The following is a 24790-nucleotide window of genomic DNA, read 5'->3' on the forward strand; positions in this document are numbered from 1 at the left end:
TTTTATTTTTCCTTCACTTATGAAGCTTAGTTTGGCTGGATATGAAATCCTGGGTTGAAAGTTATTTTCCTTAAGGATGTTGAATATCGGCCCCCACTCTCTTCTGGTTTGCAGGGTTTCTGCTGAGAGATCTGCTGTGAGTCTGATGGGTTTCCCTTTGTGGGTAACCTGACCTTTCTCTCTGGCTGCCCTTAGCATTTTCTCCTTCATTTCAACCCTGGTGAATCTGACGATTATGTGCCTTGGGGTTGCTCTTCTTGAGGAATATCTTTGTGGTGTTCTCTGTATTTCCTGGAGTTGAATATTGGCCTGTCTTGCTAGGTTGGGGAAGTTTTCCTGGATAATATCCTGAAGAGTATTTTCCAGCTTGGATTCATTCTCTTCGTCACATTCAGGTACACCTATCAAATGTAGATTAGGTCTTTTCACATAGTCCCATATTTCTTGGAGACTTTGTTCATTCCTTTTTACCCTTTTTTCTCTAATCTTGCCTTCTTGTTTTATTTCATTGAGTTGATCTTCGGCCTCTGATATCTTTTCTTCTGCTTGGTCAATTCAGCTGTTGAAACTTGAGCATGCTTTGCGAAGTTCTCGTGTTGTGTTTTTCCACTCCATCAATTCACTCATATTCCTCTCTAAGTTGTCCATTCTCGTTAGCATTTTGTGAAATCTTTTTTCAAGGTTCTTAGTTTCTTTGCATTGGGTTAGAACATGTTCTTTTAGCTCACAGAAGTTTCTTATTACCCACCTTCTGAAGCCTGATTCTGTCATTTCATCACACTCATTCTCCATCCAGCCTTGTTCCCTTGCTGGTGAGGAGTCTTGATCCCTTGTAGGAGGAGAGGCGTTCTGGTTTTGGGTGTTTTCATCCTTTTTGCGCTAGTTTCTTCCCATCTTTGTGGATTTATCCACCTGTCGTCTTTGTAGTTGCTGACTTTCAGATTGGGTCTCTGAATGGATGTCTAGTTTGTTGATGCTGAAGTTATTTCTATTTCTTAGTTTTCCTTCTAGCAGTCTGGCCCCTCTGCTGTAGGACTACTGAGGTCCACTCCAGGCCCTGCTTGCCTGAGGATCACGTGCAGCAGCTGCAGAACTGTAAGCGTTGCTACCAGTTTCTTCTGCTATGTTTGTCCCAGAAGGATACCCGCCAAATGTCAGTCTGATCTCTCCTTTATGAGGTGACTCTTTAGATATACGGGGGTCAGGGAGCTGCTTGAGGAGACAGTCTGTCCCTTATAGGAGCTTAAATCTTGAGCTGTGAGCTCTGTTGTTCATTCAGAGCTGCTGGGCAGGTACGTTTAAGTCTGCTGCAGCAGAACTCATAAACCCCTTTTTTTTCTCAGGTGCTCTGTCCAGGGTAGTTAGTGCTTTATTTATGAGTTTCCGTTGTGCTTCTGCCTTTTTTTTTAGGGGTGCCCTTCCCAGCCGGGAGGCAGCCTGTTCACTGTTTGCTTGCAGAGGCTTTGCTGAGCTGCTGTGGGCTCCGCCCAGCTGCCGTGTGAACTTCCCTGCAGTCCTGTTTATATGGGTGTAGTTAGAACTACCTTGGCAATGGTGGCCCACCTCTGTAATGGCGTACTCTCTCTGTAATGGTGGTTTGCCTTGGCAATGGCCTGCTGCCTCAGCAATGGCGGACTACCTCCGTAGTGGTGGAGTGCCTCAGTAATGGTGGACGCCCATCCCCCACAGAGCTGGATTCTCCCGGGTTCAGCTGTGCTTGCTGTGAAACTGTCAACCCAGAGCATTTCCAATTGCTTTTTTTTTTTGGGGGGGTGGGACCAGCCGAGCCTGATCACCTGGCTCCCTGCCTCAGAGCCTTTTTTTTTTTCAGTTGAACGGTCGACTCTCTCCCAGGTATTCCAGTCACCTGTTGAAAAGGCGCCAGGATCTGTGTGATTTCCCGTGCTGCAACCCACTGTGTTGGCTGAAACAGCGGTGCTAATATTTCATGGCGCTTTTTTGTCCGGTAATCTCCTGGCCTGTCTCCCTGTTTCAGTCCCCTTTTTAATCAGATGAATGGGCGACTCTGCCTTCCTGGAGCTCCAATTGCCAGCTTAAAAGGGCACCCAGACCAGTGTATTTTGCATGGAGAACTGCCGTGCCGGGGCGCCAGCAAAACAGCCATGCCAGCTGAAACAGCCTCACTGGCGACCCGTGGGACTCCTCCGCCTGGGAATCTCCTGGTCTGTGGGCAATAAAAATCCGTCTGGAAATGCGGTGTCCACTCATTCTCTGCGCTTTCACTGGGAGCTGCAATCCTGAGCTGCTCCTAATCGGCTGTCTTGGATCTTCTCTCTATTTTTTATTTCTTGAGTTTTTTTTTTCTTTGTTTTGTTTTCTTTAGAAGCATGTTATTTAATCTTCAAGTATTTTGAAATTTTTTAGTTACGTTACCATTACTCATTTTTACTTTAATTCCATTATGGTCTGAGAGCAGACAGTGTATGATTTATTTTATATTTGAACTGTGTAGGTCTGTTTTATGGCTTAGAATGTGGTCAGTTGGTGAATGTTCTTTGTAAGTTTTAGAAGAATGTGTACTCCGCTGTTGTTGTATGAAGCAGTCCTTCGATGTTTATTATATCCAGTTGATTATAAGTTCAGTTATGTCCTTACTGATTTTCTATCTGCTGGAGCTGATTATTTCTGATAAAGGGATATTGAAGTCTCCATCTAAAGCAGTGATTTGTCATTTTTTTCTTTAAATTTTATCATTTTTTTGCTTCATAATTTTGGTACTATGTCTTTAGACACATCCTTGTTGAGGACTCTTATGTTGTTTTACAGAATTACACCTTTATCATTACTTAATCCCTTCTTTATCTCTGATAACTTTCCTTGGTCTAATTTTTGTTCTGTCTTAAATTAATATAGCCACTCCCACTTTCTTTTGCTTAGTTTTAGTATGGTATATATTTCTCTATTTCCTTTTAATCTACTTTTGTCTTTATATTTAAAGTGGGTTTTGGGTGGATGTGGTGGCTCATGCTTGTAATCCCAGCACTTTGGGAGGCAGAAGTGGACTGATCACTTGAGCCCAGGAGTTCGAGAATAGCCTGGGTGAAACACTGTCTCTACAAAAAAAATATAGAAATTAGCCAGGCATGCCAGTGTGTGCCTGTAGTCCCAGTTACTTGGGAGGCTGAGGTGGGAGGATCACTTGAGCCCTGGAGGTTGAGACCAGTGAACTGTGATCACGACACTGCACTCCAGCCTGGGTGACAGAGTGAGACCCTGTCTCAAATAAATAAACATATAAGAAAAATTTTAACAAGTAAGTTTTTTTATAGACAATATATAGTTGGGTCTTATTTATCTGCCTTGACAATCTATCTCTTAGTTGATGGATTTAGACCATTGATATGAAAGTATTGTTGATGTAATTGGACTAATATCAACCATACTTGTTCTCATTTTCTATTTTTTGCCAGTGTTCTTTGTTCCTGATTTTATCTTCCACTCTTTTTTGGCCTTTTGTGGTTTTCATTGAGCATTTTATATGATTTGATTTTCTTTCCTCTGTTAACATATCTGTTATACTTCTTTTTAGTGTTTATCCTATAATTTGCATTATATGTTTGCAACTAATTCAAGTTTACTTTCAAATAACACCATACCACTTTACAGATAGAGTTTCTTATTAAAAAGAAATATTAATTCTGCCATCCTTTCTCTTGTATCATTGCTATAATTCATTTTACTTTTATGTAGGTGTTCATAAGCCTGACACACACAAGCATACATAATTAAATACATATTACTATTATTATTTTGAACAAACATGTAGTAGATCAATTAAGAATAAGAAAAATTAAAAGTTTTTATTTTACCTTATGCCTTTTCTGATGCCGTTTTTGTATGTAGATGTGAAATTCTGACCTTTATCATTTTTCTTCTCTCTGAAGAATTTTTTAAACATGTTTATTAAGGCAGATGTACTGGAAAGAAGTTTTCTTAATTTTTGTTTGTCTGAGAAAGTCTTTTTTTTTCTCCTTTTGAAGGATAATTTCATGGGGTATGGAATTCTAGGTTTGTGGGGTGTTTTTCTCTTAAAATACTTTATTTTACTCCTTGCTTACATGGTTTTTGAGTGAGGTTAGGTGTAATTCTTATCATTGTTCCTCTGTAAGTAAGGTGTGTTAACGATATGTCTGTATATGATTTTTGTTGTTGTTGTTGTTGCATTTATCCTTCTTGGTGTTCTCTGCATTTCCTGGGTTTCTGGTTTAGTGTCTGACATTAATTTGAAGAAATTACCAGTCATTATTTTTTCAGATGTTTCTTCTGTTTCTTTCTCTCTTTTTTCTCCTTGTAGAATTTCTGTTATGTGTATGTTACATCTTTTGGAATTGTCCCACAGATCTGAAATATTCTGGATTCTTTTTCTTGGTTTGCTTTTCAATTTTGACAGTTTCTACTGGGATATCTTCAAGCATAGAGATTCTTTTGTTAGCCTTGTCTACTCTTCCAGTATACTCCTCAAAGGGAAGAATGCTAACAAGGAGGCCCTACTCAGAAGGCAACCCACAAATTTGTATAAAATTTTCTTTAGATTGTTGGCTACTTCCTAAGCTGCCTATGTATAATGCAAGACTTCAGGAAACCCAGCAGAAAGCAAAGTAGAAATTTTACTATCTGCTTGGTGCTGTGTGTCTACAATTAGAGTTAAGACCCTGCTACGTTAGCACCTGAGACCTTCCTTTGAGAACTTATAAGGGCTACACCCTAGGAATAAGTACAGATTGAAATAGATTAGTCTAAGAAAGCCTAATTGCATTCCTGAATAGGACTATGATGATATTCTTGTATTCTGTCTGTTTGCCAAAGAATAGTTAACTTACTTTAGGGGAAGACGGTATTGTCAAAGCCTTTATAATTTTTTATCCATAATAACAGCTGCTTGATACAAAATTATGAGGTATACTAAAAGTAGAACCAATTGAATTAAATGTAATTTAAAAATCAGTGATATAAATAGACTTAGAGATGATTAACGTATTAGAATTGTTAGACATAGAATTTATGACTAATTGTTAAAGGAAAAAGACAAAAAGCTGGAAGATTTCAAAAGAGACCTCAATCCATTAGAAAAAAGCACCAAATTAGATTGTGAAACTGGAAAACATAAGGATACAGGTTTGAAGGAAAAGGATGGAAAAAATATACCACTTAAATGCTAACCAAAAGATAATATGGCTATTTTACTAAGAGATAAAGTAGATTTTAAGGTAAGAAGTATCACTAGAATTAAAGAGAGCCACTTCATAATGATAAAAATGTGAACTGAACATAGATAATTCTCACAGGTATAATATTGAGTAAAAAATTATATATTGTATTATTTCATTTATATGAAGTTCAAGAAGAGAGAAAACTAATATATGGCAATTGAAGTGATTAGCTACCTCTGTTGAGGATTTAGTATTGCCTTGAAAGGGACATGGGACACCCTTGTAGAGTCCTTCATTTGGGTGGTGGTTATGGATGTAAAAATTCATTAAGCTCTACCTTTCAGATTTGTGTGCTTTACTCTGTGTTATTTCTTATTAATTCCAAAGAAAGTCACTTGAAAAAGCAACATAGTTCCGAAATAAGTGGTGGTTTAAAAATTATTAGTAATGAGTAAAAAATCAGGATTATATTTTCAACTTAGTTTTAAGCACAGTGATTCTCAGTAATAGCACTTTTGGTTTTTTGGATTGGAGAATTATTATGTAGTATTTACTATCTTTGGCCAATGCCTTCTAAAGGCCAATATAATTGTGACAATGAAAGACAGACAAAGCAATGAAACTGCTCTTCTCATATTCTGTCATACTCTTCTGGATAGAAAATCATGGCATTCCTCATTGAGAACCATAAGTAGAGCATTTTAAGGAAGTGAATGAGTGAGTTCTAGGACAGGGGTCACTTGCTACTCAGGGTGTATATGCTGGACATCTTGAAACTTACCTGTATTTATTTGAAAGCTCAGAAAGAATCTGTAAAACTGAGAATACTGTGCCCTCTTCAAGATTCTTACAACTTTATTAGCCCTGAAGATGTGTATTGCTAGTAGACTTGATAGAGAGCAGGAATTTTTCTTTCCTGCAAGCAGGAAATGTTTCGTCCATTTAGTTCGTTTGTGAGCTAAATGTGAATAAAAGAGATTAAAAAATTCTGACTTTTGGATATCTAGAAGACATTTTGGAATAATTAGGCTTAAGAAAATATCTTCATCATACTGAGGCATGTAGTGATACTATTCCAGTTGATTGAAAAAGAAAAACAACTTGAGCTAAAAGGGCAATAATTTTGCAAAAAATATGCACTCTTTGAAGTCTGGGACATATTTAAAATATATAGAAAGGCATTTGTTATTTGGTTATAGCAAGAGATTTCTGTAGAAAGGCATCATTTCTAGGTTGATTTGATATCACTGCAAATGTGCAGGTCTCAAGCTTGAATAGAGGGAATTGCAATTCAGTCACTTCTCCACTTTTAAAATATAAAGTGAATACTATTATTTTCCAGAACTCCAGTAACTTCACGAATACTACTAACTTCCAGTCTCTTCGGCCCTTACCATCCATTCAAATATTGGTGGATAAAATTAATCTGGAACATTCAGTGCCCATGTATGCTGAACAGTTGGTGCCTGTGGTCAGCAGCCTTACTCAACCTTCTGATAACCTGCTTCATTATTGTTATGTACACTGCTGTCTTAAGGTATGAAAAGTGAATTTTCTTGTTTGTTAGCATGGGTTTGGCTTCGGGATTATCAGATATGTTTCTTTTTTCTTGAAGTCGTAATTTCAGAGAAATAGTACTCTAAAAGGTAAGATTTAAATAAGAACTAAGATAGCTTTATTTATTCCAATGAATTAAAATAATAAAAATATACTTAAAGATTTTTCAATTATGTGAGATTAGTAGCTTGTTACTCATAAATGGTTAATTATAACTTTTGAATAATTTTATATATCATTGATGGTAATTTTTATAAGCAATGTGAAAGAGCACTTAGTTTAATATGGATGCTTTGAAGACTCATGTTTTTTTTGAAGAGAGTGTTTATGTGAGGCATAAAGAGGGCTTAAAACATTTTGTCTCACTTTTATTGAATTCATGTTAATTTCTTGATGCAAGGAAAATTTATTTTAAATACAAGCATATGCCATTTTATCACGCATTACTTTGTTGTACTTCATGGTTATTGTGTGTGTGTGTGTGTGTGTGTGTGTAAAACAAATTGAGGGGTTGTGGCAACCTTGCATTAAGCAAGGCTTTGGTGCTATTTTTTTCAATAACGTGCTCACTTTGTGTCTCTGTGTCTTATTTTGGTAATTCTCCCAGTATTTTACAAGTTTTCATTATTATTTTAGCTATTGTGATCTGTGATCACTGATCTTTGCTGTTACTATTGTAATGTTTTGGGGTACCAAGAAGTGCACCCATCTAAGACAGTAAACTGAATTAGTAAATGTTGTGTGTGTTCTGGGTTCTCCACTGACCAGTTCCCCACTCTCTCTCCCTTCTCCTAATCCCTGAGATACAACAGTATTGAAGTTAGGCCAGTTAATAACCCTACAATGGCCTGTAAATGTTCAAGTGAAAGGAAGAGTCCCACAACTCTACTTTAAATCAAAAGCTAGAAATAATTAAGCTTAGTGAAGAAGGAGTGTCAAAAGCCAAGATGAGGCCTGAAAGCTAAGCCTCTTTCGCCAAATAGCCACATTGTGAATTCAAAGGAAAAGTCTCCAGGAAATTAAAAGTGCTACTCCAGTGAACACAGGAATGACAAGAAAGTCAAACAGCCTTATCGTTGATAGAAAGTTTGAGTGGTCCGGATAGCAGATCAAACCAGCTACAACATTCCCTTAAATTCAGAGCAAGGCCTTAAGTCTCTCAATTCTATAAATGCTGAGAGACTTGAGAAAGCTGCAGAAGAAAAATTGGAAGCTAGCAGAGGTTGGTTCATGAAGTGTAAGAGAAGCCATCTCCATAACATAAAAGTGCAAGGTGAAACAGCAAGTGCTGACATAGAAACTACAGCAGGTTATCCATATCTAGCTCAGTTAATAGATGAAGGTGGCTACACTAAACAGATTTTCAGTTTAGACGAAGTAGCCTTCTCTTGGAAGAAGATGCTGCCTAGGACTTACATAGCTAGAGAGGAGAAGTCAGTGCCTTGCTTCAAAACTTTCAAAAGTCAGGCTGACTCTCATTAGGGGCTAAAGTACCTGGTGACTTTTTAAGTTGAAGATAATGCTCATCTACCATTCTGAAAATCCAAGTTGCCTTAAGAACTATGCTAAATCTTCACCACTCATGCTCTATAAATGGAACAACAAAGCCTTAATGACAGTACATCTGTCATGGGTTTGGCTGTTTATTGCATGGTTTACTAAATATTTACTAAATGGTTTACTAAATCTGTTTATTGCATGGTTTACTAAATATTTTAAGCCTGTGAAGATGTACTGCCCTGAAAAGACTTCTCTCAAAATATTAGCACTCAAGGACAATGCTCCTGATCACCCTACACGTGTGATGAAGATGTACAAGGAGATGAATGTTGTTTTCATGCCTGTTAACATGACATTCATTCTGCAGCCTGTGGATTAACAGTAATTTTGAATCTGGGGTCTTATTATTTAAGAAATATATTTTGTAAGGCTTATAGCTACCATAGATAGCTATTCTTCTGATAGATCTGGACAAAGCAAATTGAAAACCTTCTGGAAAAGATTCATCAATCTAGATGCTATTAAGAATATTCATGATTCATGGAAGGAGGTCAACTATTTGCATTAACAGGAGTTTGGAAGAAGTTGATTTCAATCCTCATGGATGACTTTGAGGGGTTCAAAGCTTCCATAGAGGAAGTAACTGCAGATGTAATGGAAATATCAAGAGAACTAGAATTAGAAGTGGAGTCTGAAGATGTGACTGAATTGCTATAATCTCATGATAAAACTTGAATGAAGAGGAGTTGCTTCTTATGGATGAGCAAAGAAAGTGATTTCTGGGGATGGAAAGTACTCCTGGGAAAGATGCTGGGACCGTTGTTAAATGATTACAGAGAATTCAGAATGTTCTGTAAACTTGGTTGATAAAGCAATGGCATGGTTTGAGAGGATTGACTCCAATTTTGATAGAAGTTTTACTACTGGTAAAATGCCATCAAACCTCAATCAAACATCATTGCCTACTATGGAGAAGTCTTTCATGAAAGGAAGAGTTATTCAATATGGCAAACTTTATTGTTGTCTTATTTTTAGAAATTGCTACAGATACCCCCACTACTTTCAGCAACTGCCATCCTGATTAGTAAACAGCCACAAACTTTGAGGCAAAATTATTACTTGCTGAAGGTTGGGATGGTCATTAGCATTTGTTTTTTTTTTTTTTTTTTAGCAATAAAGTACTTTTTGTAAGGGGTAGGGGGCAGGGTCTCACTCTGTCACCCAGGCTGGAGTGCAGTGGCACAATCTGAGCTCACTGCAACCCCACCTCCTGGGCTCAAGTGATTCTCCCATCTCAGTCTCTGAAGTATTGGGACCACAGGTGCACATCACCATGCTCAGCTAATTTTTTGTATTTTTGGTAAGATTGGGTTTTACCATATTACCCAGGCTGGTCTCGAATTCCTGAGCTCAAGCTATCTGCCTGCCTTACTTCCCAAAGTGCTGGGATTACAAGTGTGAACCACTGTGCCCTGCCAATAAAGTGTTTTTTAATGTATATAAGTTTTTTTAAAGACATAATGTTATTACACACTTAATATACTACAGTATAAGTGTATACATAACTTTTATTATATGCATTGGGAAACCAAAAATTATTGTGATATTTGTTGTATTGTGGTGATGTGGAACTGAATGGGCAGTATCTCTTGGGTACATCCATCTAGTTATATAAAATGAATTATTGGTAGCTGTCCGCAGCTCTTTCAGTTTTTAAAAAATAAGTAATACGTCCAGTGCAGGTATATACAAACAATAACTGCAAATGTTTAACAATACATGTTGTAGCTCAGCAAACAGAGATGTATGGTTTAAGTAGAAATAGTGTATACACAATCAACTTCTGTTTTATAAACAAAAGAAAACTATAAAAAGTTGAATTTAAGAATAAGTACTGGCTGGACATGGTCGTTAATACCTGTAATCTCAGCACTTTGAGAGGCTGAGGTAGGTAGATCACTTGAGCCCAGGAGGTTGAGACCCCCCCGAGCAACGTGGTGAAACCTTATCTCTACCAAAAATATAAAAATTAGCCAGGTATTGTGGTTGCATACCTGTAATGCCAGCTACTTGGGAGGCTGAGGTGGGAGATTTCACTTGAGCCTGGGAGGTCAAGGCTGCAGTGAACTGTGATTGTGCCACTGCACTCCACGTTAGGCAGTAGAGTGAGACCTTGTCTCAAAAAAAAAAAGTATTAAAAAAGCACTAATTTTCTGTAATGTTTCAAAAGATTAGAGGACTCCACAAATAGGCTCTTGACCTAATTAGTTTATGCTATACAGTTTGAAGTTTTTAAGTTTTTAAGTATTTGTATATCTGTAATGCAAAAATAAACCAATTTCAAGATACCAATTTTAGATCACCTGCAGCTGTATATAAATATAAGATGTTAACATTTGACTGCTTTCAAACCATGAAGAATAGAAAAACATGTTTTCTTGGTTCTTGATTGTTTTTGAAAAGCCCTTTTTCTCAAGGATGGCTCCTTTGTGGAAGAGCAACAGATCACATTGCAGAAGGATGTGGACACAGGGAAGTGTGACTCATTGGGGCCATTATTTTAGTGATCTACCATAATGTGTTATGTCATATGGAGAGTAGCAGAGATACTTTTAAAACCTAGTTGTAAAGATAATATTTTATACTTATGGTTTTTAATTTATTGTCACAATTACTACATAGAAGTGTATAATTTTTTTTTCTTTTGAGATGGAGTCTCTCTCTGTGGCCCAGGCTGGACTGCAGTGGCACGATCTTGGCTCACTGCAACCTGCGCCTCTGGGGTTCAAGCAATTGTCCTGGCTCAGCCTCCTGAGTAGCTGGGACTACAGGCATGTGCCACCATGCCTGACTAATTTTTTGTATTTTCAGTAGAAACAGGGTTTCACCATATTAGCCAGGATGGTCTCTATCTTCTGACCTCGTGATCTGCTCACCTCAGTCTCCCAAAGTGCTGGGATTACAGGCGTGAGCCACCGCACCTGGCAGAAATGTATATTTTTAAAAATATTGAAACACTTCCTCCTCCTCCTCCTCCTCCTCCTTTTTTTTTTTTTTTTTTTTTAGACAGAGTCTCCCTCTGTTGACCAGGCTGGAGTGCAGTGGCGTGATCTCGGCTCACTGCAACCTCCACCTCCCAAGTTCAAGCGATTCTCCTGCCTCGGCCTCCAGAATAGCTGGAATTACAGGTCTCAGTCACTACACCTGGCTAATTTTTATATATTTTTAAGTAAAGATGAGGTTTCGCCATGTTGGTCAGGTTGGTCTTGAACTCCTGACCTCAGGTAATCCACCCGCCTCGGCCTTCCAAAGTGCTGTGATTATAGGCATGAGCAACTGCGCCCGGCCAGTACAACTTTAATATCAGATATCAGTGTTAAAAATATTTGCCTTGTTTTTTCATGTTAATAATATATTTTATTTAACCCAATATATGCAAATATCAGTTAACATACAATCAATATAAAATATTGACTTTGGCTTATAGATAGATAAAGTCTGTCTCTATACTCAAGGAGAATATTCACCGAAACCATTGGTCATCAATATAGTCACCATCCATACTGACATAAAGTTTATTGGAATAGTTGTTCACCATTTCAACTTGTCAGTATGTTAAAACTCACATTTCCAGTGTAATGTAAAAGTTATTTATAGTATACTACTGATGCAGTTATATTTTGGAAAAAGGATTTTTGCTACACATACTGTCTAGTTTTCTTTTATATTTTAGCCTGTTTGAATAGAGTCATAATGGATAAGTTTAATGTCTCAAGAAGTAAGGTGGTAGGCAGAGTGGGAATGGTATAATATGTGTAGGAAAACCATTCACTGGCATTAAGAGTACTAAACATTTTTTTTTTTTTTAGACCGAGTCTTACTCTGTCACCCAGTCTGGAGTGCAGTGGCATGATCTTGGGTCACTGTAACCTCCACCTCTCAGGTTCAAGCGATTCTCCTCCCTCAGCCTCCCGTGTAGCTGGGATTACAGGTGCATGCCACCATGCCCAGCTAATTTTTGTATTTTTAGTAGAGACAGGGTCTCACCATGTTGGTCAGGCTGGTCCCAAACTCTTGGCCTCAAGTCAATCTGCCTACCTTGACCTCCCAAAGTGCTGGGATTACAGATGTGAGCCACTGCACTAGGCCAAGAATACTAAATACTTTTGAAAATAAAGCCTTAAGTCTTTCTTATTTCATTTCCATACTTCTACTGTGACATTTTAATACTTTAAGGATTTGGGTAGAGAGTTTTTTTAATATGGCTATTGTGACATGACTCCATTTACCCATTTGCTATAAAGTTTATAGCAGTTCATATTACTTGGGATGATTTCAGTAGCTATTGAGGAAGTTTTTAAAGTTTTTCTTTTAGTGTTATAGTGTTACAGTCATACAGTAGAGGATTTGTGTGTTTGGCATTTTAGTCCATATGTAATTTTCAGTTAAATTCTTAAATGCTTGAATTTTAATTTTGTATACTTAACTTTGACTGTGTTGACACGATGATGAAATGATTCATAATTCCTACTTCATGTTATCAGATTTACCAATTGGGAGAGTTGGGATGGATATGTATAGAAAATATGCAGATGAAACTTTCCTTTTATTTGTAATTGATGAAATTGTTTATATTTATTGTTTATAACATGTTTTGAAAGATGTATACATTTTGAAATAGCTCATTCTAGCCAACTAACATACATATTACTTCACGTACTTGCCATTTTTGTGGTGTGAACAGTTTAAATCTGCTGTCATTGATTTTTGAGATAGAATACATTGTTGTTTACTGTAGTCTTAATGGTGTACAATAGATCTTTTAAATTTATTCCTCCTATCTAACTGAAATTTTGTATGCTTTGCCTAACATCTCTTCAACCTCCTATCTCCGAGAGATGACACTTTCTTGTGGATTACCAAGTCCTCTTTATTTATCCGGCAAACCCATCCTTTGAACATGTATGGTATCAAGTAGCTAAGAGTTTCAAGTCATCTGATATTTGAAACATATGTAGAAAATTTGGTAATGTGACTGTATTGTGTAATTTGTAGAATAATGTATAACTTTAAGACCTTGTTATTCCTAAGTATCAGCTACAATACATACTTCAGACAGAACAAGAAGTTAGAGTAGGATGAAAACCCTTTAGATTCTTTGGATCTGTTAATTTTTGACCTCAAGAAAATCTCAAGGGATTTGGAGGAAATGGTGTTTTTATACATGTCTGGTGGTTACATAAATTGGTATATTTATTTTGGAAAGTGGTGGCATGTAATACATTTGAAAGCACATCTACCTTACCACTCATTTGTTCCAATTTTCAGTGTATACCATCTAGCAGGGGTCAGCAAAATTTTGCCTACAGGCTCAGTATATATTTTAGGCTTTGTGGATCAAGTAGCAAAATTGAAGATAATATGTAGGAACTTAAATAAGAAGAGAGAACAAATTTTACAAATTTTGAGTTTATAATATTCAAAGTATAATATCTGAGTACAGTTTTTGGGTAATACAGTTTTATTTTTCTTTTATTTATCTATTTTTTTGAGATGGAGTCTTGCATTGTCACCCGGGCTGGAGTGTAATGGCATGATCTCGGCCCACTGCATCCCTGCCTCCCAGTTCAAGCAATTCTCCTGCCTCAGCCTCCCAAGTAGCTGAGATTACAGGTGCCCACCTGGCTAATTTTTTGTGTTTTTAGTGGAGATGGGGCTTCACTATGTTGGCCAGGCTGGTCTCGAACTCCTGACCTTGTGATCTGCCCACCTCAGCCTCCCAAAGTGCTGGGATTACTGACGTGAGCCACACCACCCGGGCAGTACAGTTTTATTAATGAGAAGAATGGAATTATTTTTGGAGGACAGCATTTACCTAATTGGGATTTCAACTTATTGTTGCCATCATCATGTTGATTTTACAAATGTTCATACATAAAAATTATTCTTAGCTTATAGGATATCCCAGAACAAGCAGTGTGTGGGATTTGGCTTGTAGGTTGTACTTGGTTTTTGCCCTGTTTTCTTCTAAGAGGTTTATTGTTTAGGAATTAACCAAGGAAGTGAAAGACTTTGGCAGTGAGAACCACAAAACAGAGCTGAAAGAAACTAAGATATACATAAATGGAAGCACATCTCATCTTCTTGAGTTAGAAGACTTAATATTGCCCATGCTATCCATTCTACACATTCAGTGCAGTCTCCATTACAATCTGAATGTTTTTTGCAGAAGTAGGAAAACTCATCCTGAAATTCATATGGACTCTAAAGGGACCCCGAATAACCAAAACAATCTTGAAAAAGAACAAAGCTGAAGGACTTCCTCTTACTGATTCCAGAACTTACCACAGAGCTACAGTAGTCAAAACAGTGTGGTACTGGTGTGAAAACAGATATATGGACCAGTGGAAAAGAATGCAGTGCCCAGAGATTAACCATTGTATATGTGGTCAAATGATTTTTGACAAGTGTCAAGACCGTTAAATGGGAAAGGACAGTCTTTTTAGCAGATGACGCTGGGAAAACTGGATCACGCATATGCAAAAGAATGAAGTTAAACCCTTAACACCATATTAAAAAAAAAAAAAAAGTTAAAATTGAACAGACACCTAAATGTAAGACCTATAAAAAGTACTTCATTTTTATGCCTGAATATTTCATTGCATGGGTATACTACTACAGTTTATTCATTTATTCATTGATGGACATTTGCGTTGTTTCTGCTTTTTGGCTATTAGGAATAATATGGCTATGAATGTTCATGTCTAAAATTTTATGTGAGTGTAAGTTTTCATTTCTCTTGGGTACATATACCTAGGTTTGGAATTGCCTGGTCATATGGTATTTTTTAATATTTTTAGGAACTGCCAAACTGGTTTTTAAGAAATTGTTTCATTATCCTACCACTGATAAGTGAGAGTTTCTATTTTTCCACATCCCCACTAACTCTTTCACTTTTGTTATTGTCTGTCTTTGTGATCTTAGGAATCTTAATGGTTGTTAAAGTAGCATCTCACTGTGGTTTTGATTTATATTTCCATAATGACTAATGCTACTCAGCATTTTTTTAATGTGCTTATTACCTTTTGGTCATTTATATATCTTCTTTGGATAAATATCTATTGTAGTCTTTTATCCATTTTAAAATTGGGTGGTCTTTTTTGTTGTCAAGTTGCAAGCATTTTTTATGTATTCTGAAGTGTTTTATTTCTTGAACAGTGTAAGTGACAGCATGTCACTATTCTTATTTTTAAAATTATGGGTGATGAAAATGAAATCAGAGTGTATTGATCATTTTACTTGCTTAAATTGCTGGTGGAAATGAAATCAAGAGAAAATACTTTTTTTGCCCTTCACAGGAGGAAAACATAAGGATAGCACCAGTGTTAGTCCAGAGTTTTCTTTTGTTTTAATAGATGCCTCAACAAAAACTAGGTTGAGAGGGTTTAAGAAGTAATAGGTGATGGAAACATTATAGCACACTCTAGGCCAGGGGTCCCCAACCTCTGTGATTTCTCAAGTCACAGTAAAAACAGCAACTGTGAACAAGATTTGGACACTCCAGTCCAACTCTGGAATTTAAACATCTCAAGATAAGAATAAGCAGGGGTCCCCAGTCCCTGGGCCATGGAACCTGACTGTACAGCAGGAGGTGAGCAGCAGAGCAAGCAAGCATTACCGCTTGAGCTCTGCCTCCTGTTAGATCAGTGGTAGTGTTAGATTCTTATAGGAGAGTGAACCTATTGTGAACTGCACATGTGAGGGATGTGGGTTGCACGCTTCTTATAAGAATCTAATGGCTAAGGAGGCTGAGGCAGGAGAATTGCCTGAACCCAGGAGGCGGAGGTTGCAGTGAGCCGAGATCGCGCCATTGCACTCCAGCCTGGGTAACAAGAGCGAAACTCCGTCTCAAAAAAAAAAAAAAAAGAATCTAATGGCTGATGATCTAAGGTGGAACAGTTTTATTTCGAAACCGTTCCCCCGACCTCCAGTCCATGGAAAAATTGTCTTCCATGAAACCATTACCTGATGCCAAAAAGGTTGGGGATCGCTGCTCTTGGCTATTCATTCAATATATTTGCTGATGAAAGGAGAGAAATGTGGTTTTACTGATGATTGAAGGGGGAAGGTGGTGATGAGAAAGATTATTTATTTCTCTTTAAGTGGAGAATCAACCATTCCTTTCTAGGTGAAGGGAAGGAGGCAATGGAGGGAGGAAGGAAGATTGGGTGAAATTGTGAGTTAATAGATGAGCTACATCAAATGAAGCATCATATCACTGTTACAGCAATATGTAATTTCAGAGATGTCCCTAATCCTTTTGGACTTTATTTTTCCCACATGTAAAATGAGATGATTGAGTTAAATAATCTCTAAGCAGTTTGAGCTCTAAAATTCTGTGGTTAATTTTGATTTCATTCTTTTCCCCTGAAGAGTTTTTCTTCATAAGATGTTCATTATTATGTTGTACAATTCTAGTTACAATTATTCTTTCTTCAGTTTTTGTGTTTCAATGTATTATTGTGTACATACTAGCCTTTGAAATTAAGGAAATGCATGAAGAGACAAAACTTTATGATGCTGAGTATATTATTATACCATGTTTTTATATTATGGCAGTAACAAAAGTGATTTATTTATATCACAATTGTAATTTATTATTTTCATTTATAGTTAGCATGTACGTTTTATATGTTAGTCTTTTTAAAATTTCTGACAATAATTTCTGGCAAAATCTTACAGAAGTAAGTTTCTTTATAATGTTTCTAAATCCATTACAATTTCTTCTGTTTGAGATGTTAATTCAAGAACATTTGTCATAAGATGTTAAAATGTTGATAATGTATTTTTATCATTTGCTAATTGGGATTTTTAAAAACAAGTGTTGATACTGTTTAACTTTTCATTTAATGAGATGTGTAAGTCATTTTACTCAACTTTATAATTTCCTTTAGCTAAAATTTCTGTTGGTAGTTATGCTTACTGTTTCATACATTTTTACTGCTCTAGACTATTAGTTTGCAACATTTACCAAACCAATTTTTGAATATGTGAACTGTCCTTCATGAAAACAACTTCAGTTTTTACTGTGCTGGTTCTGCTTTTTCAAATTAAGTATTTGTAGTCTTTGTCAAGGGATGTTGACAAATTATTAGGTTACATAGGTTTTGTAAATCTATGTATCTGATTGCTATAATTTAAAAGAGCTAAGTTAAAAATTTATTTTTAAATAGTTATTTTTGATTTGATGGATAATAGAAGAAGGAAAATATGACTCATAGTAATTTGGCAATATTTAGAAGGTAACTTCTTTGTCCAGTAGGCCCTCTTTCATTGTAATTTTCACCTGCTTGAGTGTTTTTTTAGAATCATCTCTAGACAACACAAAAATGTAATAAAGGCTTTTAAAAAATTATAGAATAGTATGCAGTTTCCCCAAAGCCCTTTGTAATTCTGCAGACAACAAGCAGGGATCTCCTCTACACCCAGTTTCCTTAGTATAGTTGATAGTGTCTGTGATTCTACTGTTGGGGCATTTAATGGAAAATTTGACAGTGGCTTTGAGAGAGTTCTCAGTTGAGCATAGTTAATATGATGTAATAAAATATTATCTTTATTCTTAACTCGAAGTATTTGGCAGTTGGACATTATTTCAAAAATGTGTTTTGTTTTGTTGTATTAGTAACTGTAAATTCCAGAATCCTTTGAATATTGGGTCTTTATGAGGAAATAAGAAATCCTGAAATTGTATGGTAACCAGCGCAGTGCTTTGCATATATTGTTGCTCAGAACATGTCTTCAAAATGAATTAATGTAAAATATTTTAATTTTAAGTAATCATTCCATTATTAGAAACATATCCTTTTCTTTTTTTCTCAATTCTGTACTTCTTGTCTATTGGTTAATAGCACATTATAGATATTGATGGCTACATCATTATTATTTTCCTTGATAGTAATTAGATAAGTAGGTCTTTTGAAATGCAGTTTTCCTTGAAAATGAAATTTTTAATAATGTTTTATTTCTAAAATATTGTTTTGTTCACTCAAAACTGAGTGTATAAGAAATAATTTGACATTGTTAATTTGATGAATGTTAGGAGCATAATAGCTTTTTGAAACTATTTGGAAGTGGCTTAATTTTTAAAAGAAATTGATAATTGTTTTATGCACATTAAACAGTATTTTGAAAATCAGTTATGAAGAAATGTTAAACATATTTTGTTATAGAACTTTACAGTTAATATTAATTAATCCTAGAGATATAGAAGTCAGTGCTTTATAAACCCAAGGGATAAAAAATTATAACTCAAGATAAATGTTGAGATGAAACTACTTTTACATTTACTGGAAAACAGTAACTCTTTGTTTTGTATCTTTGTGTGTATTTCCACTATGAGGTGTTTATCTTTTGTTGTTTTACAAATAATTGGAGCAGAAATATCATCAGTTCTCTGCAGTATTCATGTAACATGTAATGTTATATTGTTTCTTCCTATTATGACAAATGTAGTAGCCAGGAATTTCCGGGATTGCTTATAAAATTTTGTAGTATGATCTGCTTGCTTTAAGCATAAATATGCTTGTACATATGAAGAGTAATTTATTCCATGTACCAAATTTCCTGGGGTTTAAAACCTCAATCCCACAATTATTTTCACAAAAGAAAGTGGAAAGAAACATTTTAGGATATTTTTCAATATCCTTTTTGTTTGTACATTATACAAGTTGAAGACAAAATACATTTTAAACAGTTTTTCTTGTAGTTAATATTCTTTTAGTCATAAAATATTAACATTAATTTATAAAATTTGTAGTTTGTAGTGTAGAAAATGCAGTCAGATGTTTATATTTGTGGAAAAATGTATATTTTAGCAGATAATAAAACACTAAATGAGGAATCTGTATGGAAATAAAATGTGAAACTTAAAAAATTAGTCAAAAGAGCATTGATCTTTCAGCGATGTGAAATAAATACTGTATATTTAAATATCTTTTGACCTACAGTCAAATTATGTAAAAGAATTTGGGAAGTGGTAAAAGACTTTGGAACTTATTTAGTGTGCAGCTGTTGAACAGCAAATTGAAAGTGAAGTATTTCATCCTGTGCTTATTAAAACTTTGTCTGTATGAACACTGATCTTTTTTTGTTTGTTTGTTTTAGATATTTGGTTTCCAGGCAGGACTGACGTCTTTGAATTGCAGTGGATCTTACTGCTTACCTGTACCGATTATTCCCTCTTTCAGCACTGCTCTTTATGGTAAACTTCTGAAACTCCCCACATGCTGGTAAGTCTTACATGTTAAAATGTGACTTATGTTAATTTCCATTTTTTATGAGGGAAAAACACCCAAATGTATCTGTCTTATGCCCATGTTAGTTTTATACAAAACTTTAGAAAAAATATCTGAACTTGTACTTTTACTGAGACACTAAAAATCTTTTTTAAGTTTCTGGAATCTGCTAGTTCATAGTGTCTTTTGTGACAGTAATAACTGTTATTAGGGTAATAACTGTTAATTCATGTTGGATATATATAAAATACTACTTCAGATTATAATAGGAACTGTAAAAGCAAGTGCCTTTTTTTTCAAGAGGGTATAAAGACTTTAAAAAGTTATAAATAAGCTGGGCGCGGTGGCTCATGTCTGTAATCCCAGCACTTTGGGAGGCCGAGGCGGGTGGATCACGAGGTCAAGAGATCGAGAGCATCCTGGTCAACATGGTGAAACCCCGTCTCTATTAAAAATACAAAAAATTAACTGGGCATGGTGGCGCGTGCCTGTAATCCCAGCTACTCAGGAGGCTGAGGCAGGAGAATTGCCTGAACCCAGGAGGCGGAGGTTCCGGTGAGCCGAGATCGCGCCATTGCGCTCCAGCCTGGGTAACAAGAGTGAAACTCTGTCTCAAAAAAAAAAAAAAGTTATTAATTGATATCAAGGCCAAAATATTTATTAAGTAGTAATTTCATATATATTCATAGCCACTGACAAAAGTATACTCATTACATAGAGTTAGAATGTATTTACATGTCTAGTAGCTATACTTTGTAAGAAATTGATTGCAGCTCACTATTTTCATTCAGGATTGAGTTGCTATATTTGATGGTCACATTTTCTTAAATTCAAAGAGATTTACAGAAGGAAAGCCAGTAATTATCAATTACAAATTTTTAGTTTAAAGGAATGCTTTTAATATGTTGTTTAAATATCTAAAATAATGTTTAAATATATGAAATTAATTTTTAGTTAGCCATCTTTCCAATTTAAAATGTGAATTATTTTAATTATTTAGAATATGTCTTTTACATTCTCATTAGTAAGCTTATTTTTGCAAGATAGTTTTTCTATTAGTTTTTTACTAAAAGTGACATAACCTTTAGAAAATTAGCATTAATTTGTTTTTTTTGAGACAGAGTCTTGCTCTGTCGCCAGGCGCTAGGCTGGATGGAGTGCAGTGGCGCAATCTTGGCTCACTGCAACCTCCGCCTCCTGGGTTCAAGCAATTCTCCTGCTTCAGACTCCCTAGTAGCTGGGACTACCAACGCATGCCACCATGCCCAGCTAATTTTTGTATTTTAGTAGAGATGGGGTTTCACTATGTTGGCCAGGATGGTCTTGATCTCTTGACCTCATGATCTGTTCACCTCAGCCTCCCAAAATGCTGAGATTACAGGCGTGAGCCACCATGCCCAGCTAATTTCTTAATTAAAATACTTCAGTTGCTAACAATTTGTTTCTTTAATAATATATAACTTTTAAAATGAAATTAGTAAAATAATTGCTCATATTTTCTAGAAAATTTGACTGCTGATACACAAAAAGTTTTAAAAAGTTGTAGTTAAGTCTTAGTACCAATTCTTTATAAAATGAAATGATTATTAAATTATTATTCGTAATTTCTAATGATAAATTCATTTTGTCCTTACTCCTCCATTTGTTGTTTATTATGTTACATAGAGATGGATTTAACTTTTTGTTAGCATACATGGTATATTGCATTTGAGCCAACTTTTATGTTCTGATCCATTAAGAAATAAACTGGGATATGTCACAGTTGATATGGTGATATCAATTTTAATAGGTATTTGTCAACTATTATCTGAGTTATATGCTGGTTAAATTACCATTTATAGGACTAAAATAGTTTTATTGTAAGCAGTGCAATTTAGTATAGAAAATTCTTAATTTCTTTAAAAAAGTCCACATTTTTCAAAATGATTGTCTTCTTTATATAAAATGAATATTTAAATAAGTAAAGCTTATTTTAAGGATACTTAGAGGTTATTATGAATACTGTCAAATGTTACTTAAAATATGCCTACAGACATCTAGAAATAATATTCCAGTTAAATACTGAAAGCATGAGATCACAGAATGCCGATAGTTTTTGGATGTGTTTTGCTTTTTTGTAGTTAAGACTACTGCTGTGTTATTTTAGTGATATTTTTGCTATGCTTTATGGAAGTATGTTGATTTGAAATGGTTTCTTGAAATTGTTTTCCTTAATAAATGTAAAAAACATGTTTAATGAATCTACTAATAACTCTAACTTGAAAATAAAAGGACAAAACTTAATAAATTGAGATATTGATTAGATTTAGTGCAATTTGAAGTCAGTGAAATACTGCTTAAGCAGTATGTCCTATAAGTTTAAAGAAAGCAGACAATTTCCCTGGGACATCAGAGGTAGCTGATGAGATGAGATCTTGTTAGAATTGGACATTAATGGATGAGACAGATATCCATGTATCTATCCCTGGATAGAGTAGGGGAAGAATTTGGAAAGTTACTCTAGCTTAGACTTGTCCATAAGCGAGGATATCTTAAGCATTTTAATATGAACACTTAAAAATAGTTAAACCAGTTAATCAAATATTCATTAGTCCCATTTCTTTATGTTCAGATTTGTTAAAGTCTAACCAAAATATAGTCTCAAATTCACTTTGTCCTATAATTGAGGGTTCAAACGTGATTTTATTTATAGAGAGATATATGCAATATGTTTTGGAAGTTTGGAGTATAGAAATATTGGCTTAGAAAGTGATGGAGAATATGGAGGGGTAACTTTTAAGCAGCCTATTGAAGAATGGGTATAATCTGAGAGAGTATACTGTACTATTTTATGCAGTATTAGGTACCTAGTTTAATAAAGTTTTCATAACAGTCCTGTGACGTAAGATGATATTCTGTCTTATAAACTCTCCCTGAATTTCAAAGAGGTTAAAGAAGTTGTCCAAAGTCACACACTGGCCTCACAGGATTTTCATGGTGGATTGTCTGATTTGAACATCTTTGATTATTTTATTACTTGAAGGAGTGAAGGGAACATATATTATCTTTTGTTAATCAGTTTTGAAGGCCCAGTATGCTTCTGGCCTGTAGTTAAAGTAAATTTCCATGTATTGACAGGCTAGCTAATAAATCTGAACTCTGCTAGTATTAGTTAATAGTATGTAGATATTATTGTAATGCTGATCTTAAAATTGTGGATATTAGCATTAGGTGGAATCTTAGACATTATCCCAGTTACTGAGTCTTTATGACATACTTTTGGTTTATTGTCATCTGTCTAATGCTTGAACATTTTATTCAAGGATGTTAGCTACTTTGTGAGCCAACCATAATTGGGCAGCTCAAAATTTCTTTTTTAAATTTAATCAAAGTCTACTTTTATATGAGAAGTTTATACTTGGATTTCTGCCTCAGAATAATGTTTCTTCTCTAATTATTATATATATCATGAGGCATTTTTATTCTCAGAGAAATGTGCGAAAACACCTATTTAAGATTGAGGGACTTCTAAGTTCCCATTTTTTACTTAGCACAGTGCCAAATTTGGTTTTTAACTAGCAAAGTTATTGAACAGATCATCTGTAGGAGAAAAATGCTTTTGTGGAATCTTTGAGTTCAGTGTTAATTAGAAGATACAGGACTTGGTGCTGGTAGGCTGGTGATACTAATATTGTATCTGAAGGATAGGTGTGGCAGATACTTGTCCTTTTGCCTCCCTGGAACTGAAAACTGAAGGGATCATTTGCCCCAGCTCAGTATGACACCAGAGTAAATTCTTTCAGTTTTAATGGATCCTGGGAACTTCAAGTCTAAAAAAAAAAAAATATCAGTGATACTTATGAGCAAACATAGAAAATAAGTAACCTTCTAGGACTTACAATGTTTATTCGACTGCCCTATTCTTAATAATACCAGTTTGTGGCTTCAAGAAGCTACACTTGGGTGTTTTTAATGAACCTGGAGATAGATTTTCCTTCCAAAACTGTGTTCATCAGTCTGCTTTTGTGATTAACATTCTCTTTAACTAAATACCTTAAAATACTAAGACTTAAATGGGATGGTAATTCTCTTATCTCCACCTGATTCGTGTTAGACTAATTTTTCAGCTTTAGTTCTGGCATCTAAGATGTGCTTCTATGGAATGTTTTGAATAAAAAGAAACATTGACATCTATTACAATCTTCTCATTTCAAAGATGGTAAAACTGAGTCCCAGAGAGGTCAAATTTCTTGCCTAAGAACACACAGTTAATTAATATCAGTGCCTCAATTTGATCCTTTCTTGATACAAGACTTATCAACTGTACCATTTTGCTTAAAACAATTACTATTAATATTTCAAAAAGTAACTGTTTTTAAATGTAAAATTCAATAGCATTAAGTACATTCACATTGTTGTGCAATAGTACCACCATTCTACTTTCTGTCTGTATAAATTTGACTATTCTAGGTACCTCATTTAAATGGAATAATTCAATATTTGTCCTTTGTGTCTGGCTCATTTCACTTAGCATAATATTTTCAAGATTAATCCATATTGTAGCATATATCAGAATTTTCTTATTTATTTAGTTATTCACTTCTGAGATTGAATTTATTTATCCATTTTATGTATATGCCACATTTTGTTTATCCATTTATCCATGATGAACACTTCTCACCTTTTAGCTATTGTGAATGATGCTGCTAAGAACCTGGATGTACAAATATCTGTTCGAGTCTCTGCTTTTAGTTATTTTGAGTATATATCTAGAAGTGGAATTGTTGTATCATATGGTAATTCTATGTTTAAGTTTATGAGAGCTGCCATACTGATTTCCACACCATTTTACACACCCAACAGTGATGCAAAAAGGTTCCAATTTCTTCATATTCTCATCAACATTTACTATTTTCTGTTTTTTGATAATAACCATCTTAACAAAAATGAAGTGGTATCTCATTGTGGTTTTAATTTGCATTTTCCTAATGATTAGGGATGTTGAGCATCTTTTCATGTGCTTATTGGTCATTTGTATATCTTTGGGGAAATACCTATTCAAGTCCTTTGCTCATTTTTAAATTAGTTTTTTTCTTTGAGTTGTAGAATTTCTTTATATGTTCTCTAAATTAATCCCTTATCAAATATATGATTTGCAAGTATTTTCTTCCACTGTATGGAACCACATTGCAGGCATCTGGTTGGAGATGCATTAATAAACAAAATAAGCAAGTTATTTCCCCTCATGGCAGTAGAGAATAAACATTTTCTTAAATAAGGGAATTTTAA

The 24790-nt window shown here is 35.1% G+C and overlaps 1 protein-coding gene across 7 annotated transcripts in view; it reads left to right on the forward strand.

The window, feature by feature from the left end:
* The window catches only part of VPS13B (vacuolar protein sorting 13 homolog B), an 839649-nt gene that overhangs the window by 112613 nt on the left and 702246 nt on the right, over positions 1-24790 (forward strand). For all 7 annotated transcript variants that reach the window (XM_064384451.1, XM_012455820.2, XM_021675751.2 and 4 more), the window contains exons 15-16: positions 6514-6708; positions 19392-19516. In XM_064384451.1, the coding sequence (XP_064240521.1) occupies positions 6514-6708; positions 19392-19516 (320 nt within the window). The remainder of the gene's footprint in view (positions 1-6513; positions 6709-19391; positions 19517-24790) is intronic.

Source organism: Aotus nancymaae, unplaced genomic scaffold (genome assembly GCF_030222135.1).
Source record: "Aotus nancymaae isolate 86718 unplaced genomic scaffold, 86718_ANA_hifiasm-v0.15.2.pri h1tg000036l, whole genome shotgun sequence".
Taxonomy (NCBI): Eukaryota; Metazoa; Chordata; class Mammalia; order Primates; family Aotidae; genus Aotus; species Aotus nancymaae.